Below are 24,474 nucleotides of genomic sequence, written 5' to 3' on the forward strand. Positions count from 1 at the left end.
CTGGGTCTGTCAGATGACCTGGTTGCGAGCTTCTCGACCTCATAATCAATAGCAGGTGATTAGACTGGTTGATTCTAATCATTAATTTCCCCCCTGGGACTTTACTAATTTTTCGAGAACTAGGTGTATAACTATAATGTAAGCCGCTCTATCTTACGGACAAATGGACCATATAATTCGACAAAAAAAAATGAATTTGCTAGGCAATAAGGATATAGTCACTTCATTTATTGCTGGCTCCTACGTACAAGAGCAAAAGAGGGCGAGATTCTGCAGGTCAGCTGCAACTTTCCGGATTCACAAGTTCTTGAGCGTATATATCACGCGCCCACGAGAGTCTTTGCCCTTATATTCAACAGGCTTTCCGATATCTGAGACAACATGTCTCTCATCGCCATAGTGAAGGATGATATCCAGGCTTTTCCAGGCCGGAACGAACCCAGACATCTCATCGCGCGTGAATCCAACCGTAACTTTCTCTTCGGTCGAGCTATAGTTGATAGTGTATTGAGAGATGCTTGGTTTAAGCGAAATTCCATCATCTTCGAACCATGTGGTGCTGAAAACCTGTCCATGGGAGCTGCTGCGAGGCGGGAAAATTTCAACTCCTCGATAGTCGTCGATCTCTTCAACAGCTACAGATGCCGGAGTTTCGTCACCAGGTACCCTGGTATGGACGGACTTTCCAACGGGGATTGCACCGCCAACTCGGGCCAAGAGGGGAATGCTCTTCTTCCACTCGGATGGGATCTCGACCCATTGCCCGGAAGCGAAGTAGGTGTAGGGCTCGTTCATGTTCACATATCCAAAGTCGAACTGGTCATTTGCCTTTCGGGGAAGATATACCTTCCCGATGTTGACGCCTGGCTGGTAGACACCTCCGACCAAGATAGTGTCACCAAACCAGAATTGATCTTCCCCTGACTTGAGTGCCTTTGTCCAGACTTCTGGGTCCGATTCGTATCCCCAGCCTACCCAGCGCTGGGGAGGAGAAGCAGTTAAGTGGCTCTCCAGGCCAAGAGAGTATATGTAGGGGAGCATTTCGTAGCGACGCTTGATTGTGTCTCTCACAAGAGGTGTAATCTCGGGGTACATCCAGGGCTCAATGACCTCTCCGACTGAGCTGTTTCCTGGGGAAGTCTTGAAGCAGTTGATTGCGAAGCGAGGCGAGTGGATACCCAATTGAACCCATCTGAGTAGCAACTCGGGAGAGGGTTGAGGTCCTAGACAAATAAAGCGTTAATCGTTCGTCTTCACCATTCAAACACAGGGCCTTTCTGAGGCATACCTTCAAAGCCACCAATGTCATGTCCACAGCATTGCAAAAGCGAGATACCTGCATTCAAGGACAAAGCATTCGCCCCCTTCATACTATCCCAGCTGGTAACGTTGTCTCCGCTCCACGTGCTAGCTGCATAACGCATCGTGCCCGCCGTAGCACTCCGGGTCAGAACGAAAGGTCTCTGGTCGGGCTCCAGGTTGAGCAGAGCGTCATGGGAGGCCTTGCCCATGAGTTCCGTGTGCACCGCACGGCCCCAGTTTCCAACGCAATTTTTAACCTGCTTCTTGGCGGCTTCAGAGACAGTCGGTTCATCAAGAGCCAGCTGCCAATCATCATCTGGAAGCGTGTACTCGTTGTTGTCGTTCCACATACCATCTATTCCAACGCGCTTCAAGCTCTGAACCCCATCATACCACCATTTAAACGCGTATGCTGAAGTAAAGTCGATATGACATCCGTCCCCCCCAGTTGCTCCTCCGGCACTCCACAGTCGCATGTAACCCGGCTCATTGACCTCAGGGTTCTTGAAGAACCCATTTCCATCAACAAGCTTCTTGAAATCTGGATGCGAAGCGAGGAGGAATGGCTTGATATTCGCGAGGAGACGAATTCCTCGAGAGTGGTACTTGGCAATCCACTCTTCTGGGTTGGGAAATCGATATTTGTTCCAGGTGAAAACATTGCGGACCTTAGGTTCAACCTCGGCAATTGAGTAACCGGAGCTCATTTGATGCGCCGAGCAGGGGATCCCATGCTCCTTTAATTTGTCGGCAAACTGCATGAGCGCTTGATGGGCCGGTGGCTCGTCAAGCATAGTATATTTGTACCCCCCGGAGATGTACCCGTACGCCCATCTAGGGACGGGAATGGGGTATCCGACTAGTTCTGCGTACGACCTTACAACGTCCTTGAGCGTCTTTCCGACAATAAGGTATTGTTCGAGACCACCGTAGTCTTGACGATAGATTTTGAAATGTCCCCAGAGACCGTCGACCTCGGAGCCGACAGACCAGGTTCCTCTGCCGTGCGTTGTGGAGAAGATAGCCACACATCCCGCTGGGGACGCCTTGATCAACAATGGAATGTGCTTGTATAGGGGGTCGGTGTTGTAGACGTCGTAGCCGAAGCTGTCCGTGGCTGAGAGCTGGAAATGGCGGCCAGTGAGATCCATAGGGGCTCTTTTCTCGCCCAGTCCAACATGTAGGTCATTTCGGTCGTGCTCGGTATAGTGCGCAACTCCCGATGCGTCTGCTACGTACGAACGCAGGGGTAGGTCGCGGTACAGGGGCTTGCCAACACCCTTCCATGATAGGGATACTACTGGGGTATTGGCCCAGTCAACAGATGCTATCACATCCCCAACCTCAATGGTTTTCTGTTGTAATGCACTCTTTGTGGATACATGAATGCCATCCAGGTTTATTGCTGGCTTGGCCACACTTGGATAAGGGGGAAGAGGATGGTCTTTAGACGAAAAGGTGACTCGGAATAAATTTTTGCGGATTGGTTCAAATGAAAAGTCAAAAGGTTGCCTTTCTGAGGCTGAACGAAGTTGTACGGCCGCGAGGCTCTGAGATTCCGTTGGAGTCTCTTGATAGCCCTTGGGACAGAATTCTTTTTGAGGCATAATTGTGCAGGATTCTTCAAAGCTTAAGGAGTGTGGGAGGATACAGTTGAAAAATTGTTCTAAATCACAATGCTGGTCCCAGACTTAAAGCTCTATTTGAATGATGTCCTTGACCCGGAATGCTCAAGGGCAGTATACATCGGACTTCGGCTTCATCTCCGTTCTTCCTCTACAAAGATGTTAGCCCCACATCCAGATCATCCTTGTTGCCTCAACCCCCCGCATTTTTCAGCCGAAATCCGATGCTAATCTCTCTGCTCCGCACTTTCTCGTCCTACACGACCATGGTACGATTGGAATTATTGGATGCAGCCTCGGACTATACCCGATAGCCCTCATACTATACTATCCCTGTAATGCTCTACCGGCATTGATGTCCACGTCGGGTCGGCACTAAGCCCGCCATGGTGTGCAGAATGAGCCTTTGGCTGGATTGATTCGCTCCCGCATCGGCCTTTAAGGGGGGGGGGTTTTGTCCGGGACTGGGGATGATGTTTTCCCCACGGGGTTTCCCGTATCCATGCAAGTATGCCTCAATAAAATCTGGGCACCTTGCCACCGACGTCCTAGATCCTTGTCTTAATCCTCTTCGCGCTCCTGTCAATTGTCTATATGTGTCGGAGGACCCCCTTGCATCCAAACACATCGCGCGTCCTTCCTTTATCTTGTTTCACACGGTCTATCCACCTCAAGAGTTATCCAAGCATACTTACATAGCTCCAGAGGAAGATAACGAAGCATAATGTCAAGCCATGACAGAGTAGCGTCCGCAAAGCTTACACAAGATGAGCAAATAGAGTCTGTTGAAAACACCCCCAACCGGGTTCGGGAGGACCCAATCGAGCCCAGACAAAACAGAGCTCTTGAACTCATTGCAGATGCAGGGCGCTCTACTATCCTGACAGCTGAGAATAACGCTCGGGTGCTTCGAAAGATCGACCTTAGGCTTCTACCCATCCTTCTCGGAATATACTTCTTGCAGCAGCTCGACAAGTCAAGCCTTTCGTACGCATCTATTTTTGGTCTGGTTAAAACGGCCAACCTCCATGGACAGCAATATTCCTGGCTAGGGGCGGTTGTTTACCTAGTGCAACTCGTTGCTCAACCGTTTGTCGCGTACATATTAGTCAAGGTGCCACTGGGCAAGTTTCTGGCATGCACAACCCTTTGTTGGGGCATTGCCCTGACCTGCATGACCCCAGCAAATACCTTCGCGGGACTGCTGGTCTGTCGGATGTTTTTAGGTCTGTTTGAAGCTGGTATACGTAAGTATCATTAGGATTTTAGATACCGTAGTTTCGAGACTGATTCTGAATTCTGATTGATTAGCTGCCGCTTTCATTGCGATCACACAAATGTGGTATCGACGAATTGAACAGCCCGTCCGACTGGGTTCATGGTATGCCATGAACGGTGTGGTATACATGGTGCATCTCACCTCTTCTTAACTACGTATGCTGTTGTAGGGCTAATCGCAGATCATTTCGTGTATAGTTCGGAAGTCTGATATCGTACGGATTGGGTCATATTAAATCCTCGGTTTTCGAACCTTATCAGGTATGTTCATCTTTCGTTGGTTGGGTATGCAGTATTCTGACTGTGGGGCGAGATAATCTTCCTATTCTTCGGCCTTATAACCATCGTTTTCTCCGCTCTTATTTTGTGAGTGACGTCGTAGCTTGGCAACCAGCAGACGGGCGTATCTAACCCTTCTTGTGTAGGTTGTATATGCCCGATTCACCGCTTCAGTGCAAGTTCCTCGGAGAAGAGGACAAGCTTCTGGCCATTGAGAGGTACGATGTCCATAATTAAGTCGTTGAAATATGAGATACTCACAGATTGAATTTAGGCTTCGCATGAACCAACAAGGTATCGAAACGCATGAATGGAAATGGGACCACGTGAAGGAGGCGGGTCTCGATATCAAATCTTACTTCTGGTTTGCTCTGATGTTTGCGATATCGTAAGAAATTCTCTGCGCTACCCTCAACCAAGTCACGGCTCACAGCATACAGGATTCCTAGTGGTGGCATCTCAACATTTGGACCATTAATCATTGAGGCCTTCGGCTTCGACCAGTTCCAGACGATTCTTTTCAATATACCATTTGGTGCTGTTCAGCTCATAGCCACAATGGGTGGAGCGTGGCTAGCAACCTATTTAAAAATGAAGGGATCTGTCATTGCTCTGCTATGTTTACCTGCTATTGCTGGCTGTGTCATGTTGCTGCACCTACCGCGCGATGGTTCTCACAACGGGGCATTACTTGCGGGATACTATATTGTAAGGTCTATTGCATATTTGTACTAGTATTTCTTTGCTAATTAGCGATCAGATCTCCGTGTATCCAGGAATTAGTATGTTTGCTGGACACCCCAGCCGGAGTAAGCTGACGGACAGTAGCGCCCATGATATATTCCTGGTCGGCAGGAAATACTGCAGGCGAGACGAAGAAAAAGGTCGTGAATGGCGTACTTCTTGTTGGACAATGTGCCGGTAACGTATGTTGAAAGTCGAGTTCGATTGGTCCAATTACAATGGCTCACCTCGACAGGTTCTCGGCTCAAATCTGTACACCACTGCAGACGCACCATTGTATAGACGTGGCTTGCTATCTAAGTAAGGCGGTACAGATGCTCTTCTAGTGTGGCTCTGGTGCTGATTGGAATCCTAGTCTTGCGATGTTCTGTCTCCTCGTTGTACTTGTTATGTAAGCCTTGCTGTCCCTCTTCAAGGTCATATACTCACGTCTTCAGCATGAATATGGCATACCTCTTCTTCCTGAACAAGCAGCATGAGAAGAGACGCGTTAGCATGGGTAAGAGCGCCAAAATTATCGATCATTCGATGCAAGCGATTGGTGCCGTTCCAGTAGACAAAGCCGAGCCTCCACAGCACGCCATGAGCGAAGACAATGCGTTCAAAGATCTCACAGACTGGACGAACGAGGACTTTGTCTACGTGTATTGAACTCGATCTTACTCAAAGAAGACAGGACGTGGTACATGTTCATATATGGACGGAAGTACGTGTAAGGAGATTTTGTTCTAAAGTGTTAATTGGTAATGGCCTCTGCCATATTCCGAATTCTATAACTTCCTTTCCCTATTCTCATTTGTGGATACGGTTAGACCTGTAAACTACAAACGAAAGACATATACCAGTAGTCAATCTCTCATAATTAACCCCATCACTTTATCAGCATTTCGATCAATTCCACTAACCTGCTTTGCCATTCTTAAATATGCCTCCGGTCTTGAATGGCGGGACCGTAACAGATTTCTCTTCTCCAACCTTGCCAGCCAACTTTTGTTTTCGGATGCGTAGACACCATTCGATACATGTACGACTGCTGCAAGGGAAACATAGGACGCCATACCAAGGTCCATAGTGAGGATTGATCTTCCCTGTACTCCGTTAATCATAACTAATCATAGTACGGAGGCTAGAAACTTCTCAGACACGTCAGGTAACCAACAGGCTGGATAGCCTCGATTGATTCCGCAATAAGCGAGACCTCTCATCTCCACTTCCGCCCGCCCCGCCCCCCATCAGTAACCGTCCATGCGATGATTCCCACGCCTTCCTGCATGAAACTAGTACTCTGAGTTCGCCATGGATGCTGACGGATCTCCGTGCGTAGTATCCGCTCCAATTGGGAAAAAGCGCGTTCCGGTATAATGCCCTTCCCTCACCAGGAACAGAATGCCATTGGCTGACCCATATCGATCACAGAAGGCCTGCAGCGCTTGCCGGCAATCGAAAGTAAGCCATGGCTTTGTGAGAACTCCGAGTTTTAGTGCTTAATTCCGACTCGTATCAAGGTGCGGTGTGATGGGAAACGACCGTGCACGAGGTACTGTCGCACGTTCTGTTCCGTTGGCTCCAGATGGGCTAACGCGCCAGTAGATGCAAACGAGCACGTAAACAATGTGTATTTTTCGAGATCCCGAAAGATCCTACTTCGGAGTATGCACTTTATCTCGTCATGAATATCCCTGCAGGCGTACAACCTTGGGGGTAGATTGCTGAAGCTGACTACAATAAGGCGACTAGAAAATGTCGAAGCCGAGGTACAGCGACTTCGAGCTCATATAAATGATATGCACGAACTTGCTCGTGTTCACACACAGCCTGATCCAAGCGCTCTTGGGGAAGCAACCCAGAGCCAACTACCGGGGCTGGGAAGAGCATACCCAGGAATTCCTGTTCCTTCCCCAAGTCATATCAGGTCGGATCCTGGGCCAATGCCTTCGGTCCTTGGTATAGCAGACCCTTATGACCATCTGTCTCGCGGGCCTAGCTACACAGAAGGTCACCGGGATGCCCCTATCATACCACAATTACAAGTTGCAGAAGTAGGTAGTACTCGCCCGACTAGGCAGAGGCGGTCCGGGTTCGATATTAGGGAGGAACCAATCTCAGATTTTATCAGCAACGACCTGATGACAGCTGATGAAGCCATGTCCTGCTTTAGGACGTATGTGTTCCACATCATCTTGTTTTGCTACCGGGACTTTGCTGATCCAACATAGATTCTTTCAAGGCTGTGTGCGTACACTCCAACAGGTCTCCATCAGCTTCAGTGCTCATGGTTGTTTAATTCTTAGGATAGATATATCCCAATCTTCGACCCAGAGTTCGATACCTTTTCGTCCGTGCGTACGCGGAGTAGTATACTTCTGAATGCTATCTGTACGATCGGCAGTCGCGTTGAGACAAGTAAGACCCGCATAAAAATCCTGTTGTTCGAATGATTGTTCAGAACAAAAGCGCTGATAGGATTTAGAACATGGATCCCAAATGTCCGACCTACTCCACGCGGAACTCAAAAGATGGATAAACGTTGTTATCCAGAACAAAACTTTAAACTGCCTAGAGTCCATCCAGGCACTGCTTATCGTAGCATGTTACTCGACAGAGCGCTCTTTGCTCCTCTCGTTCGCGACCAGAATGGCGTTGGACTTGAGTCTAGATGAAGCCTTCGAAGAGCTTATACTGCGACTAACTATGAAAGCGGTCGAAGGCGTACCTGACATTCACAGGACAAATGATGAAGAGCGTTCTTTAATGCAGAAATCCCGGACTTGGTTTGGTCTGCTTGTTTTGGACCATATGTATAGCTATGATCCTGTCAGTGAATTGGTTAAGCTGATCGTATTTTCAGATTCCATGTCGATGGTGGCAAACCGCCTGGTATCCGGATGACGGGCAATGCGCATCGATGTCGCCTTCTGCTTCGTCACGCCACGTCGACAGTTCTAGATCTGCGTCTTTTCTCCCAGGTTGAGGTATGGGTATCTAGCTCCACGAAAAGTATGGAAAGGCTAACGATGAGATGAAAGTTGAATGTCATACGTGGTAAATACAATGTCCTATCCCCAGGGCATTAACTATATGGTCCTTACACTCCACGGCAGCGAAGATCAACGATACGCTAGATGTCAAAGAAACACTAGATCGACCGGGCATTGCCGACTTTGTGCACGAAGCTAAGGTAGATCTTGACCTCTGGTTTGAGTAAGTGACAATGCCCCTTGGTGCCTATATCATTATAACTGAAAAGTGTAGTGACTGGCTGCGTATCATCGGTATGCCTCTGGTATCTTTCCAGTTTCTCCCCAGTATGCTAATGCGGTTGGCAAAACCAAGGGAACTCTCCGGCAGCAGATCAAGAAAGGCCTTTCCTCTTAGCAGCCCTACGCGTTCAAAAATGCTGGGCTGAGTTAATCCTCCACTGCAAAGCGCTGCGCTCAATGGGAGTAGAAAACGTCGCGTACGTACAGTACCATCCTCCCATCTACTAATATCAACCAACAACTGCCACCCATCACACTAACAGAAACACCCAGCGCAATGTCTACCGTCGAACGTAATATCCTCCTCCTCGCCAAGTCTAGCGCTCGAAAACACCTCCGCCTAATAAGCACCGAACCAGACTTCTACCTCGCCAAACTAAAGTACGCCATGGACTTTGTCTGGGCCAAATGCGCCTTCTGCTTCCTCCTCCTCCTCAAGCTCTCCCGCCTCCTCCCAGAACGGAAAGAAGAACACCAGGAACTTCTCGACCACGGACACAGACTCCTCGAAGAACTTGTCGGCCTAAACGGGGAAACCAGCGGTAACGGGAGGATCTACATGCAGATCCTGAGACTGAGCATTGAGAAATATGGCCGGATCTTCCGAGACAAGGAGGCAGGTGGTGGTGATCAGGTTGCTGCGGCGCCGTTTTGGGAGCAGTTTGATGCGCAGGCGGATTTGCAGTCTTTTGTGCCGGAACAGTTTGTTAGGGAGTGGGATTTTCCGGGCTTGAATCTGTTTTATTTTCCGACTGCTTGGCAAGATTTCTTTGGGGATTTTTCGTTGGCGGTTTGACTTTCTTTCTTTCAAGTTTACTCAGTGTCTGGAAGGGGTGTCTCCGGGTACTCTTTATTTATCCGTGATCCTTGCAGCTAATATGCCCCTGATATCATTTTCTATAGAAAGAGCCAATGGTGATCCAGCGAACACAGCTCATCTATCCAGTCCCAATTCTCCAGACCACTTTGCCCTGTAAGCTCCCTCATCGCATCCCGCTTCTGCCAAAGATTCATCAAAACCATCGCCGCATATCTAGCGGTAGCGATTAGCGTAATACCCCAAACCCTGTCAAGAATCCTGAGCACCAATTCCCGGTGCTCAGGGAGAATACTTTCCGCCCCAGCAATAAACGCAGGCCAGACGAGCCCCTTTACCAATCTATCATCCGTCTCCAGCCACCTAATCCCCGCAATCAAATCATCCACCAGCGGGTTTCGAGCCGCAGGTATTTTCATGATCTGACAAATTATCCGAGACACATAGATCTCGGCTGCGGTTTTCCACACATTACAGACTTGGGCCATGCCTCGTGGACATATCGAGGATGGCTCTGGGGAAGTGCCGACTACGTTGTCGGTCCACTTTTGCGCATCGAAGTGCCGGATTTGGGTGAGCGTGTTGTGGAGGAGTTGGATATCCGGTTGAGCGCCAGTGTGGCGCTGTGATGCTACGGTGTGAATAGCGTACAGGAGCTCTGTTGGACAGCCTATTGTTGTTAGGTCTGAATCTGCGATTTCATCCGTCGTCAGGAGACGGGAGCGTAGGAGGCCGGGACGGATGAGACTTGATCCGAGGGCGTCGAATCTAAAGGGTTTAGCAAGGGGAACAGTATAGATATTATAGGTAGACCGAGACTTACAAGGCGAGTTCATTGATTAGGTCTGCTAATGTGGTTGAGGGGGTACTTCTGTCATTTCTTCGCCCGACTTCAACTATCCGTTTCGCGCCCTCGAGGTGGATGGTCCAGGAATTGGCGCCGCTTTCAAAGGCCTCGAGGAACACGAGGAGGATAACTGCAGCTAGGACGGGGTATTCGGCGCGTTGGTCCTGGAGATTAGCGATGGATTGAGAGAGATGTCTTAGTGCGTTGTGCTTTAGTGTGATGAAATGGTTAAGTAACTCGGGGTTCAAGAGAGCGGTTGTATTCTGCGATGAAAAGATCGGGTATCCCGTTGTGCTATGGGCGAAGTGGCAGATTGAAACGGCCATTATTGCATTGAGTACCGCTCCTGATGACCCCAGGAGGGATAACATGGCTCGGTACGGGTTCCTGGTACTATCTAACAGAACTAGTGTCGGGCAGATACGACTCGAGACTTGAGGCGAGAAATTAGCAATAGCAAGATGAGAAGCGGACGACAGTCGCTCTCAGTTCAATGCTCACAGTAATCGACAAAATACCGTTCTTCATACTTTAGTCCATGGAGGATGGGGTCGGTAGGCATTGGCACTGGGGCAACGGTGATAAGATAGCCCCACTGGGTCATAGTACTAGGGGCGTCGGCTGGGCTGGTTCTGGGTGCCAACCTTCGAGGCATCTGGGGGCCCGATTTTGGGGGAGTTTCCCCAAATGTGCGGTTTCGCATCTGGCCTCTGCTGGCCACACCTCCTACCCATGTCAAGGGCTTATGGTCATAGCCGGGACACTCGACTCCATTTTTCTCACACTTCTCACAGTGAGGTACACGCCCGTCACACACGAGGCGGCGACGGCGGCAAGCCCAGCATGATTTCATCGGGTAAAGCGTCAAGGTATATTTGTAGCTACTGCCCGTGGCTTTGGTTGGTTAGTCGGCCTTTGCGGCATGGTTTATGGTGAAGAGTTCGAATGTTGGGAGCCTGAGGTTCGAATTAAGTCCTATGGCTTGGCTGCCTTTCTGGGACTAGTTCTTCGGGCATTACTGGATTCTACTTCAACCCTAATTATGGTTAGAATGTATAATATAATGGCTGTGTTATTTCTGTCCACTCTGTAGAGGAAACTTTAGATTGCTCGGTTATTGTTCAGCCTGCTGTACGAATTACTAAACTCTGTAGGAGCCGTTCACTTAACCAAGTAGGCCCGCAAATTCCCCAAGCGCACCACTATATATTTTTGGCTCTAACCGAGTATACCGGGTCTTTTTAGGCTGTTGGAGTGATCACGTGCCAACGTGCCTTTAACTTGCTAGGTAATAAAGATTGGTTCCCCTGGTCTATTAATATTGTGGGGTTCGCCCGCCGTCGTAGGTCCTGCCTGAGTCATAATATAAAGATTCTCAGCCCAATTCAGTAAAGCTTTATTAAACTACTTTTTAGATCTCGCTTCGGAATAATATATGTACTAAGATGGGAATTATCGGGCGAATCATCGTTCAGTCACTTAGCAATCTTACATATTTCGGTAAGGTAATATCTAACTTTTCGTTGTGATTAAGTCGGTCGAGAACTGTACGTGACTACGTGACATCCCTGGCATGGAGAAAAGGTACATACATCTCTTTGGCAATTACTGCATGTAGTCTCATGAAAGTTATCAACGCAAGGAAGGCTAGAAAAATTCAACTTCTTTCGGTCCAAGTGTCATCCACATGTCACCTGGGGGTGGGGGGCAAGACTCCTGCATCGCGGGGACCAATGGCCCGTGCTTGGTGATTGGTATGTGGTGCGATAGCGAGTTAATCTACATCGCGACCCAGCGAGGTTGATTGTTTGTGAGTGGCGTGTTGGAGCTGTGAGTCTGGGCCGACAGGAGTGGTTTGTGGCTTGAGCACAGACCGGAGAAGACGGTGCGCAGGGCCGTCCCCGTGGCATTTCTGGGGTAGTGCATGAGGCAAGTGGGGTCCGGAGATCTGATACGTTGTCTGCGTAACTCGGTTCTTTCGGGCCGGCAGCCGCACTACCACATGCCACATGGATGAATCCTGGGGAAGCAATACGAGCCCGGAAAGGAGGCATGGAATGTAGTCGATGTGGCCCCTTGCGGTCGCTCCGGGGACTATGAAAACCGGCCTCTATCCCTGCCTTGACCTGCTTTCACCACAGCTGCGGAGTATCTGACAAGCCTTTATTGAGACACCCATTCTCTTCACTGACCAGTTGTTCAGGATGTCGAAAGAAGAAGAGGGCCGGCAGGAGGAGGTCCACGAGGTGGAGAATCCGTACGCCGCCGTCGTTGCTGAGGGCACAGGGAAGACCGCTGCCAATGAAGGCGCCAAGGAGAAGGAAGTGTATAATGTAAGTCAAAGCTCCTTTGATCGGCAAGGAGGATCGGCTGAAAGCAGACGCTGACTGTTCACGTCTAGGCGGAGCTGTATGCAGCTATCCAGGAATCTAATATTCCGAAATGGAGCAGGTCGAGTCTCCTCCTGTATTGTAGGTGATCTATTCAATCGCCTCCAGGAGGTCAAGTTATTTGCTTATGGAAGCTAGGGTGCGTTTTTATTGCCTTTTGCTGCGCTTGTGCGAACGGTTATGATGGCTCTCTCATGGGCTCTATCACTGTAATGCCTCATTTCAAGGCGACTATGGGGACTCAAGATGAGGGCTGGCAGGTCTCCGTGATGACTGCCCTATATTCTGTGTGAGTCCAGCCTCTTTCCCTAGGCCCTCAAGGATTGGTGGTCATGCGAATCTAACCAATGCTCCCACAACAGTGGTTCTATTGTCACAACTCCCTTCGCTGCGGCCGTCAGTGACCGATGGGGTCGTCGCATTGGCATGTGCTGCGGTGCAGTTGGTATCATCCTTGGGAGTATTATTGCTGCGAGCTCCTTCAGCTTAACCCAAGTCACCGTCGGTCGTGTGGTGCTCGGTTCAGGCATCCAGTTCATGACGGTCGCGGCCCCAGCCTACTCAATGGAGATTGCTCCGCCCCAATGGCGCGGTCGCTGCACTGGTTTCTACAATTGCGGCTGGTTCGGAGGTTCAATCCCCGCCGCCCTTGTCACTTTCGGATGCCAGTACATCGACAACAACTGGTCCTGGAGGGTTCCATTTATCGGCCAGTGCTTCGCATGCATTATTGTTCTTGCGTCGGTCTATCTTATCCCCGAGTCCCCTCGTTATCTTTTCTCCAAGGGCCGGGAGCAAGAGGCTATTGATTTCCTAACCAGGTTCCACGGCAATGGCAATGCTCAGTCTCGCCTGGTCCAGCTGGAGGTTGAGGAAATCCGCGAAAGTATCCGTCAGGAGCTCCAGGACAAGCGAATCGCCTGGTGGGATTTCCGATGCCTCTTTAATACGCACGAAAGCCGCTGGCGCTCCCTTCAGGTGCTGATGATGGGAGTCTTCGGTCAATTCTCAGGCAACGGTCTTGGTTACTTTAACCCAGTCATCTTCAAGATGTTAGGCATCACGTCCACCGCCCAGCAGCTTGGCTACAACGTCCTCAACTCTGTTCTTTCTGCTATTGGCGCCGGAACTGCTGTCACCTTGACTGACCGCATGCCACGGCGTAAGGTACTTGTCTTCGGGACCTTCGCCTGCGCCTGCATGTTGGCCATCAATGGCGGTGCCAACCATGCCTTCGGTATCGACAAGACCAACGTCAGCGCCGGTCAAGCCGCACTGGCTTTCTACTTCCTCTTCAATGTGGTCAATTCCTTCACCTACACCCCTCTGCAGGGCGTCGTCCCTGTTGAAGCCCTCGACACTACTAGACGTGCGAAAGGGTTGGCCTTCTATGGTTTCTTGACGGGCTGCCTTGGCTTTGTCAACCAATTCTGCACGCCCATTGCCACCAAGAACATCAAGCTGAATTACATTTGGGTCTTTGTCGGTTGGGACTGCGTTGAGGCCGTGCTGTGGTATCTCTTCGGGTATGTTGATCACTTTCTGCCCATCCATATTCTCATCAAAAAAATACTAACCTTCTGCAGTGTCGAGGCTCAAGGCCGTACCCTTGAGGAACTTGAATGGGTCTACAAGCAGCCGAACCCCGTCAAGGCCTCCCAGCGCGTTGACAGGGTCGTGCAACAGGCCGACGGAACCGTTACTGAGAAGATTGTAGATCACGATTCTTAGACGGCTTTGTTGTGCGGAAGGAAGCTCTAGCACGATCACTGTGATGCGCGTCTCTTATTTAGTAAAGCCCTACTGTGATACTTTTCAGATTTATATATGTTGAAGATGTTACTGAAGGGGATGGGAGGGACCGACTCACTAGTTAGCAATAATAAGTTCCAAGTTCAACGTCCTGAATGAGCCAAATTCGTAGAGCAAAACCATGGACTTTACTTCTACATCAGGCAAACGTCATCAAAACAGCCCAACACCAACATCAACTATCCCAAACCCCCTTACAAACCCCCCCCGGCCAAACCAAACACAATCTACCCTACACAGTGATCTCCAAAAAAGGCTTCGCAATAGTCACCCCGGCCTCCCGAGGCCTCGGTTTCGCCTTCGCTCGCCACCTCCTCCAAAACACCGACCTCCCCATAATCGCAACAGCCGGAAACAACTGTACAACCCTCCACGACAAGCTCCTCTCCGGCTTAGACTATTCCTCTACACAAAGCAGACTAGCCGTCCTCAAAGCCGGCATCACCCGTTAGTACATACCCAACGCCCACCAACATCCACCAACACCAACCCCAACCCCATATCCAAACCAAACCTTCACCCCGACTAACACAACCCCAAAACCCCAAGGAGAAGAAACCCTCTCATCGTTAGCAACCACAATAAAACAAACCCACCCAACCACCCCCCCCCCCCCCCCCCCCCCCCCCCTCCTCCGCCTAGCCCTAACCCTCCCCGCCATCTTACACCTCGAAAAATCATCCTCTCGAATCATCGCCACTCGCAGCCCTCGATTCCTTCAAAGTAAACACCCACGGCCCAATGCCCCTCATGAAACACCTAACCCCCTTCCTACCCACCCGCTCGTCCCCGTAAGCCCCTCAGAGGGCGCATTAAAGCTGCCCAGACATGCCATCCATGCGATGATGGCTGCGCGTGTGGGCTCTGTTTCTGATAATCAGTTGGAAGGGTGGTATAGTTATCGGGTTAGTAAGGCGGGGGTGTTTCAGGTGGTTAAGACGTTGGATTTGTATTTGCAGGGGAGGTGTGGGGATCGGGCGATGAGGGTAGGGATGCATCCAGGGACTGTGAGGACGGATTTTACGGCGTCGTATCAGGATGGGAGGGGGATGTTGAGTCCGGAGGAGTCGGTGGGGAGGTTGCTTGGTGTGCTTTGTGGGGTGGGGATTTAGGGACGGGGACGGTGTTGGGGTTGGATGGGGGGGGAGAGGGTTTCCCGGGTTTGGTTCTGGGGTGAGTACTAGTGGGTAGTTAGAGAGGTTGGAGGTGTGGTTTTAGGAGTTTTGGGTATGGGTGTAGAGCTGTGTATGGGATATGGTGTTTTTTTTTTTGTTCTAGTCGTATACTTGGGTGGTACGATTGGGGATTGGGATATCGTATGGATATTCAACATGCGTTTGTTGTAGTGTATAGACATGTCAGCTCGGTGGGATTGAGCTACTAGTGTCTACGAAGGCAGAGCGTGGTTCTACATACACCAAATAACAAGACGGATGGTTGATATGACAGACAGGGGTACTAATCCGGGTGGATCGAACGTTAAAGGTCTGGTTTACGAACCGCCCAATCAAACCTGGTCAACGGCCACATAAGCAGTGACACTAAGTAAGATAACGTCCGACATGCCGACATCTAAGCCCTAATCGGAAAGTACGGCCAGCACCGAGATGCACGGCACGATGTATAAGAATAGGGTCCTTTCGAGAGTGCTTAGCTTTTCTCCTTGTCTAACTTTTCATCAACCTTGACTTGGAGTACTGGTCTTCTCTGTCTCTCGGTCTTCTCGCCATGGTCGGCCACAACGACCCGAAAACTGGATGGTAGGTCAATCACCTCAATGTTTGGTGTTCTACTCACACGATCACCAGGTGGATGGGACCCCCCGGAAATTATGGTAGGTCGACAAGCTCACAAAGAAACCGTTCCTAGAGACCGCCTAACATGTAACGACTCGAATAGTTCTTCCTACTCCGATTCGAATTGCCGTATATTCACTGGCCCCAAACCGACAGAGGCCCTTTGCGGGTGCATTCAATGCTGCCATCTATAATACCTTTCGGCGATGCAAGCATCAAGTGCTCTACGTTGTTCCTCCCTTTTTAGTCGCCTATGCGGCGATGGGTTGGGCAAATGAAAGGTAAGTTTACGAAGTAGTGAAGAATGTAGACTGGTGAGCTAACAATGAAGTAGAAGCAAGTATTTGAATTCGAAACAGGGGAGGCTTGAGCGGGCTGCGCGAGGGTCTTGAAGTGGGATATTTGATACGGTTATTTAGATGAGGTACTATTGTCTAGGTATTATTGTCTAAGAAGTTGCTCAAGTAAGACGGATATATTTACTTATCGCAAGTGTCATTAGTCGCTCAAATTCCTAGAAAGAGTATTAAACGGCTCGTGCAGCATAGTGGGAGAATAATTTCCCGACCCTAGCACTCAATGATCGAAGACAAGCGCGGAATCCATGGTTAGAGGGGGAAATAAGTAGGTAACCATCCGGAGTCACAGTGACAGTGCAAAAGTCTGGAACCTGATCACCCGATCAGTTACATAACCACAAGAAGCTCTACGTCGATCTCAGACGAACCGAACCCCGCATTTTCTAGGGTTATAAGTTTATCTCCGGCTTGACATATAACAATCCTAGAAATACTTCGAACACCAAAGCAGTCGATCTCATATTTAAGGAATCCTTATCCAGCAAGCAGCAATACCCACTACCACAATGAGTCCCCCAGATAACTTGAACGCAAGCATTTCCCCAACTCCATAGCAACCCCCGCGCCTCCCCAAAAGTCCATCCCAAGGTATTAATTGACATGCACAGATCGTCCCCCCAGCCGACTTCCAAAAAGCCCACAAAGCCCACCTCGCCGCCGAAAAATCCGTAACCCACGCCCTCCAAAACCTATCCAGCACCCGGCGCTCCCTCCCAGTGACCCAAATTCCCAATCCCGAGCGCTTCAAATTCGACACCCCCACCGGCGAAAAAACCCTCCCCGACCTCTTCGGCCCCCACAAACAACTAATCATGTACCATTTCATGCTGGGACCGGAGGACGAAAAGGGGTGCGTGGGATGTTCATTTTGCATGGACCATATCCCCAACCTGTGGCACTTGGAGAGTCGGGATACGACGTTTGTGGCGGTTGCTGAGGCCGGGATTGACAAGATTGAGGAGTATAAGAAGCGGATGGGGTGGGGGTTTCCGTTTTATAGTTCTGCAAAGACGGTGCGGGCTTGGGGGGTTGCCGAGGGGGAGGGGGAAGTTATTACGTGGAAGCCGGGCAATGGGTATTTTGGGTTGTGTGTGTTTTTGAAGGGGACGGGTGGGGAGGTGTTTCATACTTATTCTACGACGGATCGGGGGATGGAGATTCTTTTGGGCACGTATCATTTGTTGGATATGACGCCTTTGGGGAGGCAGGAGGTCGGCAATGGGATGAATGATTTTCGGAGGATTTATGAGTACTAGTGAATTGAATTGGGGGTGGCGGGATGTGATAGTAAGGTATACGTGTATGTATGTCTACACACCTATACGTACCCGATTTTTGAGGATGTTGCAGTTTTCCTGTTTTGGAAGCTGAGATACTATCTACTGCGATGTGTTCGGCGAGAAAATTTGCCAAAGAGCGTCCGACGAGTAGACTATCCTGAAGATGATTGCCTAATCAAAATCTATCGGCCAACTAGCAGGCGCCGAATCTGATCGGAATCTAGGTAACAACAATTAATAAGTGCCCGCACGGGAGGGAATCCTAGGGCGTGCTGATCTCTATTACGAAATTATTGTTGAACCGACATCAACGCGTCACTAAGCGGGGAGGGGGTAACAGATGGAAGGAGAGGAAAGATAAGCCATGACCAAAGACAAAAAGCTGACCCTCAGTTGATAATGTTGTTGTCCACATCCGGTGACTGCTCATAACTATCAGTCGCTTCTTGAGGCTTGAGCTTCTCTCGGAGACGCTCGACTACCTGGTCACATAGAGTCCCAAGGGTGCCCAACTTCGAGATTTCGAGAACACTGAAGTCTAAATCTGTGGAGCGGCGAATCCAAGCTCGGAGCTCAATGGCCATAAGGGAATCTATAGTCATGTTACAGACTCCGTCCTCATCTTTGTCCTCGCCTCCAGGAAGGTGCATCGCGATCACATTTAGCAACTCTTGTTTCACTTTAGTCTTGATTTCCTCGTTATCAAGTAGAGTGTGATCCGATTTAATATCGGATAAAAGTCGTCTTATTCGAATGTTGGGACCGTCGTTGTTGGAGCCAGCGGCCACTTTCTTGTGGTACTTGAGGTGGAGGGCATAGCGTGCATCTCCCTGATAGAAACGGTCGACAACCTGTTCTTCGACCTTTTCTGTAAACCCAAAACCCAAAATTACTTGGGACACCGGCGTTTGCGTGGGCGAATCGACTATTCTTGAGCGTGATATGGCCAGTTGTAGGTCAGCAACGACATCGCGTTCGGATAGCGAGAGACATATTGAAGTACGTAACATGTGTAGCAGTTGGGGATCACGGCTGATCAAGCCAACGTCCCGAACTGCGCCAACGTCTAGCACTGAGGAAGACAGGCCAAGCTGGCGGCGGCACTGATTGAAGCTGTCAAGAAAGGTGAATGCAGCGGCGTAATTGGCCTGGCCGGTATTTCCTACAAATCCGCTGCCAGAACTGAAAAGAACAAATAAATCGAGGTCTATGTCTTTCGTTGCTTCATGAAGGTTCCAGGTTCCAGTCACTTTGGGCTCCAGAACAGCTAACCAGTCCTCATAGCTCATATACTTATACAAGCGGTCCTTTTCAGAGCGTGTGTGTTAGGGATCTTCTCCATCCAATCACCGATACTGATCATGACTTAGAACGAGTGCCAGCGATAGCTGGATAACACCAGAGAGGGGCTTGGGGCACATAGCAATGGCCCCTTGTACGTCCAACATATTAGTAACATTTCCTCTCACGCACGCAACATTGCAACCCATTGTTCGTAGTTCCTGTATGAAGTTTTGGTCATCGGCTGACTGTCCTGCTGATCGTGAAAGGTAAACTAGATGGCGGGCACCATTATCTACCGTCCACACTGAAATAGCACGTCCAATACCACCAAGGCCGCCCACAAGAAGATAGGACTTCTCTGGTGAAAAGTTCCCTGATATCAGTTTCTGACTCGGCAGTTCACTTAGATTTGCGGATATGTCAATCACCAGCTTGCCCATGTGTTGGCCACTTTGCATATACCGGAACGCATCTACAGCATGGAAGGCGTCAAACACGGTGGCCGGTTGGATAGGAGGAAAATGCTCTGTTTCCATCAAATTGGTTCATTGGTAAAACGCCATGTGTCAGTAGATCACGTCTCCCTAATTCAATTTCATTCTTCCAAATCGGGCTACACATTCCCAAGAAGTATGGAGCAACTCTCCTGCCAATGAATTAAGGACAATATCAACACCACGTCCTTTGGTTTCACGAATAACGTCTGGTAGAAACGAAGCACTTCGAGAATCAAAGACGGATTCCAAGCAAATTGGTTAAACAATCAGCCTTTTCTCTGTTCCCCACTGTGTAGTATATCTATACATACACATATATCAGTAATTCTGCCCATGGGAAGACAGGGTAGTATCTTACTTCAGCACCAATAAGCTGGCAGACATAAATTGATGCCAGCCAGACACCGCCACATGCAGAATGAATCAGGACAGACTGTATAGTCTGTCAGAACAGTATATAGCAAAGAAATAGGAAAAGCGGTGCGAAGAGATAAAACCATGCCATACCTGACCCTTTTTTAACGACCCAAGATAGACTAAAGAATGAATGGGAGTCGCATACACCACTGGCATCGTAACAGCATCCTGCAAGCAGAGTGAATCTGGGACTTTTCTACATTGCTGTTGGTGGATCACTACTCGAGTGTGAAGAAGGCCACCACCAACAACCACAACATTGTCCCCGGGAGTAAAGTCAACGACCTCGGTGCCAACTCGGCGCACGACACCACTTGCTTCAAGGCCAAGTTCATCCTTGGTTCCCATAAATCCCATGGCCACCATAATATCCTATACTCCAGCAATTACCTCTTAGTCAGCTTGACAGTATCGTGAGATGACGTACCTTGAAGTTCAAAACAGTATAGTGTATGTTAATCTCAACTTCCTGTGGCTCGGGTTCCTGGGCGTTGACCTGCTTCCAATTTGCATTTTCCAATAAAGAACCACCTATTTCAAATACTTTGGGCGCGTCCGCATCTTTCTCGCCTAGTAATTGAAGCTTCTTGGTCAAAAGGATACCAATGGCAACGTCCTATGTACACAACTCCTTTTTGGACCACAAACTCAAAATCATTCCTTGCCGCTGTGGCATTGCTTCGCGAACGCTGGATCTTCTTGTAGAGGCACAATGCTGCTTCCAGGGAGCGAGGGTCAAGCTTGTCGTCAAACTCCACAACTGAGATGTCCACATTCAACTCTCGGCGAAGGGTTCGAAAGAATCTTATATAGAGTCCAAATGTGAGATCGCTGCAGCCTACCTGTGCTAGCTGAATAAGCTAAATAAGCCTGGAATTCCGTATTTTCAACATATAGTCCTGAAGGAATTTGTGACTACTCTCCGAGATGTTGTATAGAAAGGGGATATCCGGGTCGATCACTATGATGTCTTGTCCCTGTGGCGGATCGTCCTGTAAGCTTGCCCAATTGACGTGGTAACCCTCTGCACTTAACCGCCATGCCATTTCTATTGCCAATTGATTCTTATCATGCTGAAGCATTCAGTTAATGGTGGCTCTCCGTCGAACACCGTGGCTTCGGCCCCCGTAAATCCTGCACTCTGTAATTCATGGTCCCAGCGGGCGGTTGAAACAAATGGAACACCTAGTCTTCCATCATCTTCACCCACCCACTAGCCAGGAAGTAGGCCCTGGAACCACTTTCGTCAGTGTTTTGTGTGGTCGCTATTTGCGCGGCCTACGAAGGAAGAGAAGAAAGGAACTAATCACAAGCGCAGGGATCATTAGAAGATCTATAATGATAGTTAGTTATAGTCATTTAGCGATAGAAAGACAGAGTTACCTGTGCAAAGTTCATGTAGGAGCAAGTAGCCGTAGCCATTAGGCTTCAACAGAATATGGACATTTCGCAGCGTAGCATTTAGGCTTGAGGTGGCGTGCAGAACCTGATCTAGTTAGCCAACATGGAGCGAAGTGTGGTAATCTGTAGTACTGAACCCTCACATTGGACGCAATGACTAGGTCGTAGCTATGTAGCTCAAACCCTGTCCGGTTGGATCGCGATTGATGTCCAATAGCTTGTACTCCATATTATCATGATCACTGAACTTTTCTTTCGCAGCGGACAGAAATCCCGGCGATATGTCCGTGAATGTGTATTTCGAGTACATCGCGAATCCCCATGATTCTAGCTGACACATCCTGTGGCAGCTCCAGTTCCAGCACCAATCTCAAGGATATTCAGCGAGGGATTGGAATGCGAGAGGAGAGACAAAATGGAACTCCAATCTACATTTCTGATAGACTCTTTATATATAAATGAAAGGCTTTCACTATCCATCAAGGCCTCCAATGGATCGGCCTCTCCCCATAAAAACTCATTGTACATGGACAGCAGGTCGCCGAGGGACATTACCTTATACCTGACAGATTTATTAGCATACGAGTCGATAGAAGAGACATATAATTCATTTGCCTTGATATCATCTGATTCTGACCACTGTTATGACTCCGGGAAGATGTTGTTCTTGCCCTCTCGGATCTTGTGGGCTTGGGCGTGTATCCAGCCTTTCCATTTTATCAAATGAGGGATCTGCGTGTCGACATCTCGAGTATGTGAATCTATCTCGAGAATTTTGAGAATAGCTATTTTATCGCAGAAGGCCAAGACGTCAAGGCAGGCCTGATAATCCTTGGCCCTTTTAATCATGTCCACTGCGGGAAACAGTTCAACATCAGGTTCCCACCGGACCTCTGTTATGGACACCGGTTCATCACCAGTCGTATCGACGGAGAAAAATGTTGCTTTTGATATAGACAGAACTACCTTGTCACCTTGTAGGAGGGTTGCATCGCCGCTCAATATACCGCTTGCCAATGATCTGCACTGAGATCCTAACCTCATGACCGAACTTCCTACCGCAACAGAGAGCTTCTCAATTGCAGCTGGAATTGCTTCCTGTCCAGGCGACGCGTAATCCCATTTACGGATGCCACACTGAACAACTGTAGGCAATTGTCAATAACTGTAGGATGGATTAGATATCTGCTAGTATGCGACCCCTTGTCATCTTTCACAGTTGCCGCAGCCTGGAATCCATTTGGATCCACGGAAATATCCTCTAGACCTTGAAATGATTTTCCATAATTCAAGCCGCAACGGCCCAAAGCCATGTATCACTTCTCAGCCCGAACAGCTCTCGCATAATTCGGTATATCCTCGCCTTGTTTAGGAGGAAACTCAAGCCCAGGGCAGATCTCTCCATGGCAATGTTTCACCCAACCATTGTTTGACTGGGACATAATGGTAAATGTGTACCATTTTGTGTCTGTAAGATCATTTAGCCGAAGAGGCTTTAAATTCGTGACCATCTCAATAGGCTCCATATCCTTTAGTAGCAGTGTCTCTTTAAATATTATGTTGCGTAGCGAGTAGTTTTCAGCATCGTTATGCAGTTGCATCACAGCTTCCCCGGCCATTGAAATGTAGCCAGCAGCAGGGAAGACAATGTCTCCCTGGAGGACATGGTCACCAACTCACGGGGTCTCCCCTAAACGGAATATATTTCGCCGCACCGGTTCTAAGTCCGATGTTCCTGCCATTCTAGAACCAAGCAGTTCATGATGGGGTTCTTGTCTCGTTCGCCAATTATTCACTATATGACTTTCATTCCTGAACGTGCGAGAATGTTGCTAAGGATAGGCTGGTAAATCCGTCAAGGGCCGTCCATCATTTAACACGCTTGGCATGTCCAGGATGGCGTTATGTATATAGACACGACCGAGCATTGTGAAAAGCTGGTATTGTGCACTGCTTTCACTGTTCCGCGCCAATGTGGGAATGTACACTGGTCTATTCTTGCCCCTATAGGTCGCGAAGATCTGCTGCAGTGGACCAGACAACACCGAGTGCTGGCCCACCTCTAGGAAGGCGTGGGGCTCTGGACGGTGTTCGAAGACGCTCTGAATGGCCTGATTGAAAAGCACTGGAGATTCTAGATTGCGGCGAAAGTAGGATGCGTCAAGCTCTGTTGGATCTCTAATGGCTTTTCCAGTAACGGTAGAAAACATAGGAACCATCTCTCGATTGGTTTCAACATGGTGTTTTGTAAGGGTCTCATATGCTGCTCCTAAGCTCAGCATATGGCGCGAATGGTAAGCGATTCTCACGCGGAGTTCACGAAAGAAAGTCTCTGGCTGTTCTTTCTGAGCCAACCCAAGGAAATGTGCAACCAATGTCCTGATACCCAGAAATAGTAGTACTAGTAGGGGCTGTTTTCACAAGCAAGCGCGATTCCGTCGGCTCTGGATATATACGGGGCAATTTCCTCCCGGCCTAATCCTACCGCCACCACTGCTCCCAAGCCACTGCAGTACATAGCGGTTGCGATAGATCTGCTCGATCAATACGTGCTTCGTCTCCTAGAGTACAAAGATCATCTTTATGTTGATTTAATGGTCAGTATGTTAGCCATCCGGTGAGCACCGCAAGTTTGAGAAGGGGGTTGCTAAGACCACTTACCCGCCAGCGACCAACCCAGCGTGCCATCAACTGTCAGCAATATGTCATCCATTGCACGGATGTCTTGTCGAAAATTGCCAAAAGTCTCCATTAGCTGCTTCCCCATACCTTGCCACTATGCACCTTGTCCAGTGAAAACAAAAACGATGTGCCTTGGCTTCAGTACTCGCCTCTGAAGATGAAGCATCAAGTGGCATGCCGGGATTCACAACTGCGAACGCACGATGCGAAAGATGCTCTCGACGAAGGGCTAAGGTGTATGCTAAATCAAGAAGACGGGAAGGATGATTATTTTAATAATAGGTAGCATCGGCGATTCGTTTCCTCAAGGACTCGTTGCTCTTTCCCGATATAACATGCAACTCTGCTTCGTCATGAATCTTAATGGCTTTTTCATATTGTATGCCATACTTCTGTGCGGGATC

At 49.1% G+C, this 24,474-nt stretch overlaps 9 protein-coding genes across 9 annotated transcripts; 4 read left to right on the top strand and 5 right to left on the bottom strand.

Annotated features, from left to right (window-relative positions):
• Positions 1-297: 297 nt before the first annotated feature.
• Positions 298-2,927, bottom strand: BDW43DRAFT_321167 (putative alpha-glucosidase; the record flags this gene model as incomplete). The annotated part of the gene is made up of 2 exons (XM_032049280.1): positions 1,289-2,927; positions 298-1,223 (listed from the first exon to the last, which is right to left on the bottom strand). Exons 1-2 carry the CDS (start codon positions 2,907-2,909, stop codon positions 298-300), a joined length of 2,547 nt encoding a protein of 848 aa, XP_031904850.1. The 5' UTR covers positions 2,910-2,927.
• A 226-nt stretch (positions 2,928-3,153) lies between these two features.
• Positions 3,154-5,921, top strand: BDW43DRAFT_262840 (putative MFS transporter). The gene is made up of 12 exons (XM_032040470.1): positions 3,154-4,174; positions 4,239-4,336; positions 4,404-4,466; positions 4,519-4,571; positions 4,631-4,702; positions 4,759-4,872; positions 4,925-5,192; positions 5,245-5,266; positions 5,313-5,410; positions 5,464-5,528; positions 5,584-5,619; positions 5,666-5,921. Exons 1-12 carry the CDS (start codon positions 3,652-3,654, stop codon positions 5,877-5,879), a joined length of 1,626 nt encoding a protein of 541 aa, XP_031904851.1. The 5' UTR covers positions 3,154-3,651; the 3' UTR covers positions 5,880-5,921.
• Positions 5,922-6,448: 527 nt separating this feature from the next.
• On the top strand, positions 6,449-9,386 carry BDW43DRAFT_262849 (putative C6 transcription factor). Its single transcript, XM_032040471.1, has 14 exons — positions 6,449-6,584; positions 6,645-6,674; positions 6,734-6,765; positions 6,819-6,878; positions 6,958-7,389; positions 7,445-7,460; positions 7,520-7,631; positions 7,699-8,026; positions 8,077-8,200; positions 8,255-8,270; positions 8,330-8,429; positions 8,481-8,500; positions 8,562-8,685; positions 8,762-9,386. Exons 1-14 carry the CDS (start codon positions 6,525-6,527, stop codon positions 9,282-9,284), a joined length of 1,977 nt encoding a protein of 658 aa, XP_031904852.1. The 5' UTR covers positions 6,449-6,524; the 3' UTR covers positions 9,285-9,386.
• BDW43DRAFT_151820 (Zn(II)2Cys6 transcription factor) lies at positions 9,335-11,071 on the bottom strand. Its single transcript, XM_032038456.1, has 3 exons — positions 10,654-11,071; positions 10,129-10,585; positions 9,335-10,073 (listed from the first exon to the last, which is right to left on the bottom strand). The coding sequence occupies exons 1-3, from the start codon at positions 11,003-11,005 to the stop codon at positions 9,386-9,388; spliced, it is 1,497 nt and encodes a 498-aa protein (XP_031904853.1). The 5' UTR covers positions 11,006-11,071; the 3' UTR covers positions 9,335-9,385.
• A 684-nt stretch (positions 11,072-11,755) lies between these two features.
• On the bottom strand, positions 11,756-12,330 carry BDW43DRAFT_151861 (uncharacterized protein). The gene has a single exon (XM_032038457.1). The coding sequence runs from the start codon at positions 12,204-12,206 to the stop codon at positions 11,832-11,834; it is 375 nt and encodes a 124-aa protein (XP_031904854.1). The 5' UTR covers positions 12,207-12,330; the 3' UTR covers positions 11,756-11,831.
• On the top strand, positions 11,756-14,433 carry BDW43DRAFT_262854 (putative MFS lactose permease). Its single transcript, XM_032040472.1, has 5 exons — positions 11,756-12,485; positions 12,554-12,623; positions 12,681-12,831; positions 12,905-14,068; positions 14,129-14,433. Exons 1-5 carry the CDS (start codon positions 12,357-12,359, stop codon positions 14,271-14,273), a joined length of 1,659 nt encoding a protein of 552 aa, XP_031904855.1. The 5' UTR covers positions 11,756-12,356; the 3' UTR covers positions 14,274-14,433.
• Positions 14,434-16,082: 1,649 nt separating this feature from the next.
• Positions 16,083-17,765, top strand: BDW43DRAFT_306718 (uncharacterized protein; the record flags this gene model as incomplete). The annotated part of the gene is made up of 5 exons (XM_032046086.1): positions 16,083-16,114; positions 16,163-16,188; positions 16,254-16,431; positions 16,510-16,543; positions 17,118-17,765. The coding sequence occupies 5 exons, from the start codon at positions 16,083-16,085 to the stop codon at positions 17,763-17,765; spliced, it is 918 nt and encodes a 305-aa protein (XP_031904856.1).
• Positions 17,766-18,178: 413 nt separating this feature from the next.
• Positions 18,179-19,609, bottom strand: BDW43DRAFT_306719 (KR domain-containing protein; the record flags this gene model as incomplete). Its single annotated transcript, XM_032046087.1, has 2 exons — positions 18,179-19,096; positions 19,163-19,609. The coding sequence occupies 2 exons, from the start codon at positions 19,607-19,609 to the stop codon at positions 18,179-18,181; spliced, it is 1,365 nt and encodes a 454-aa protein (XP_031904857.1).
• A 2,421-nt stretch (positions 19,610-22,030) lies between these two features.
• BDW43DRAFT_306720 (uncharacterized protein) lies at positions 22,031-23,607 on the bottom strand (the record flags this gene model as incomplete). Its single annotated transcript, XM_032046088.1, has 2 exons — positions 22,031-22,533; positions 23,349-23,607. 2 exons carry the CDS (start codon positions 23,605-23,607, stop codon positions 22,031-22,033), a joined length of 762 nt encoding a protein of 253 aa, XP_031904858.1.
• Positions 23,608-24,474: the final 867 nt, after the last annotated feature.

This window comes from Aspergillus alliaceus, assembly GCF_009176365.1.
Source record: "Aspergillus alliaceus strain CBS 536.65 unplaced genomic scaffold BDW43scaffold_4, whole genome shotgun sequence".
NCBI lineage: Eukaryota > Fungi > Ascomycota > Eurotiomycetes > Eurotiales > Aspergillaceae > Aspergillus > Aspergillus alliaceus.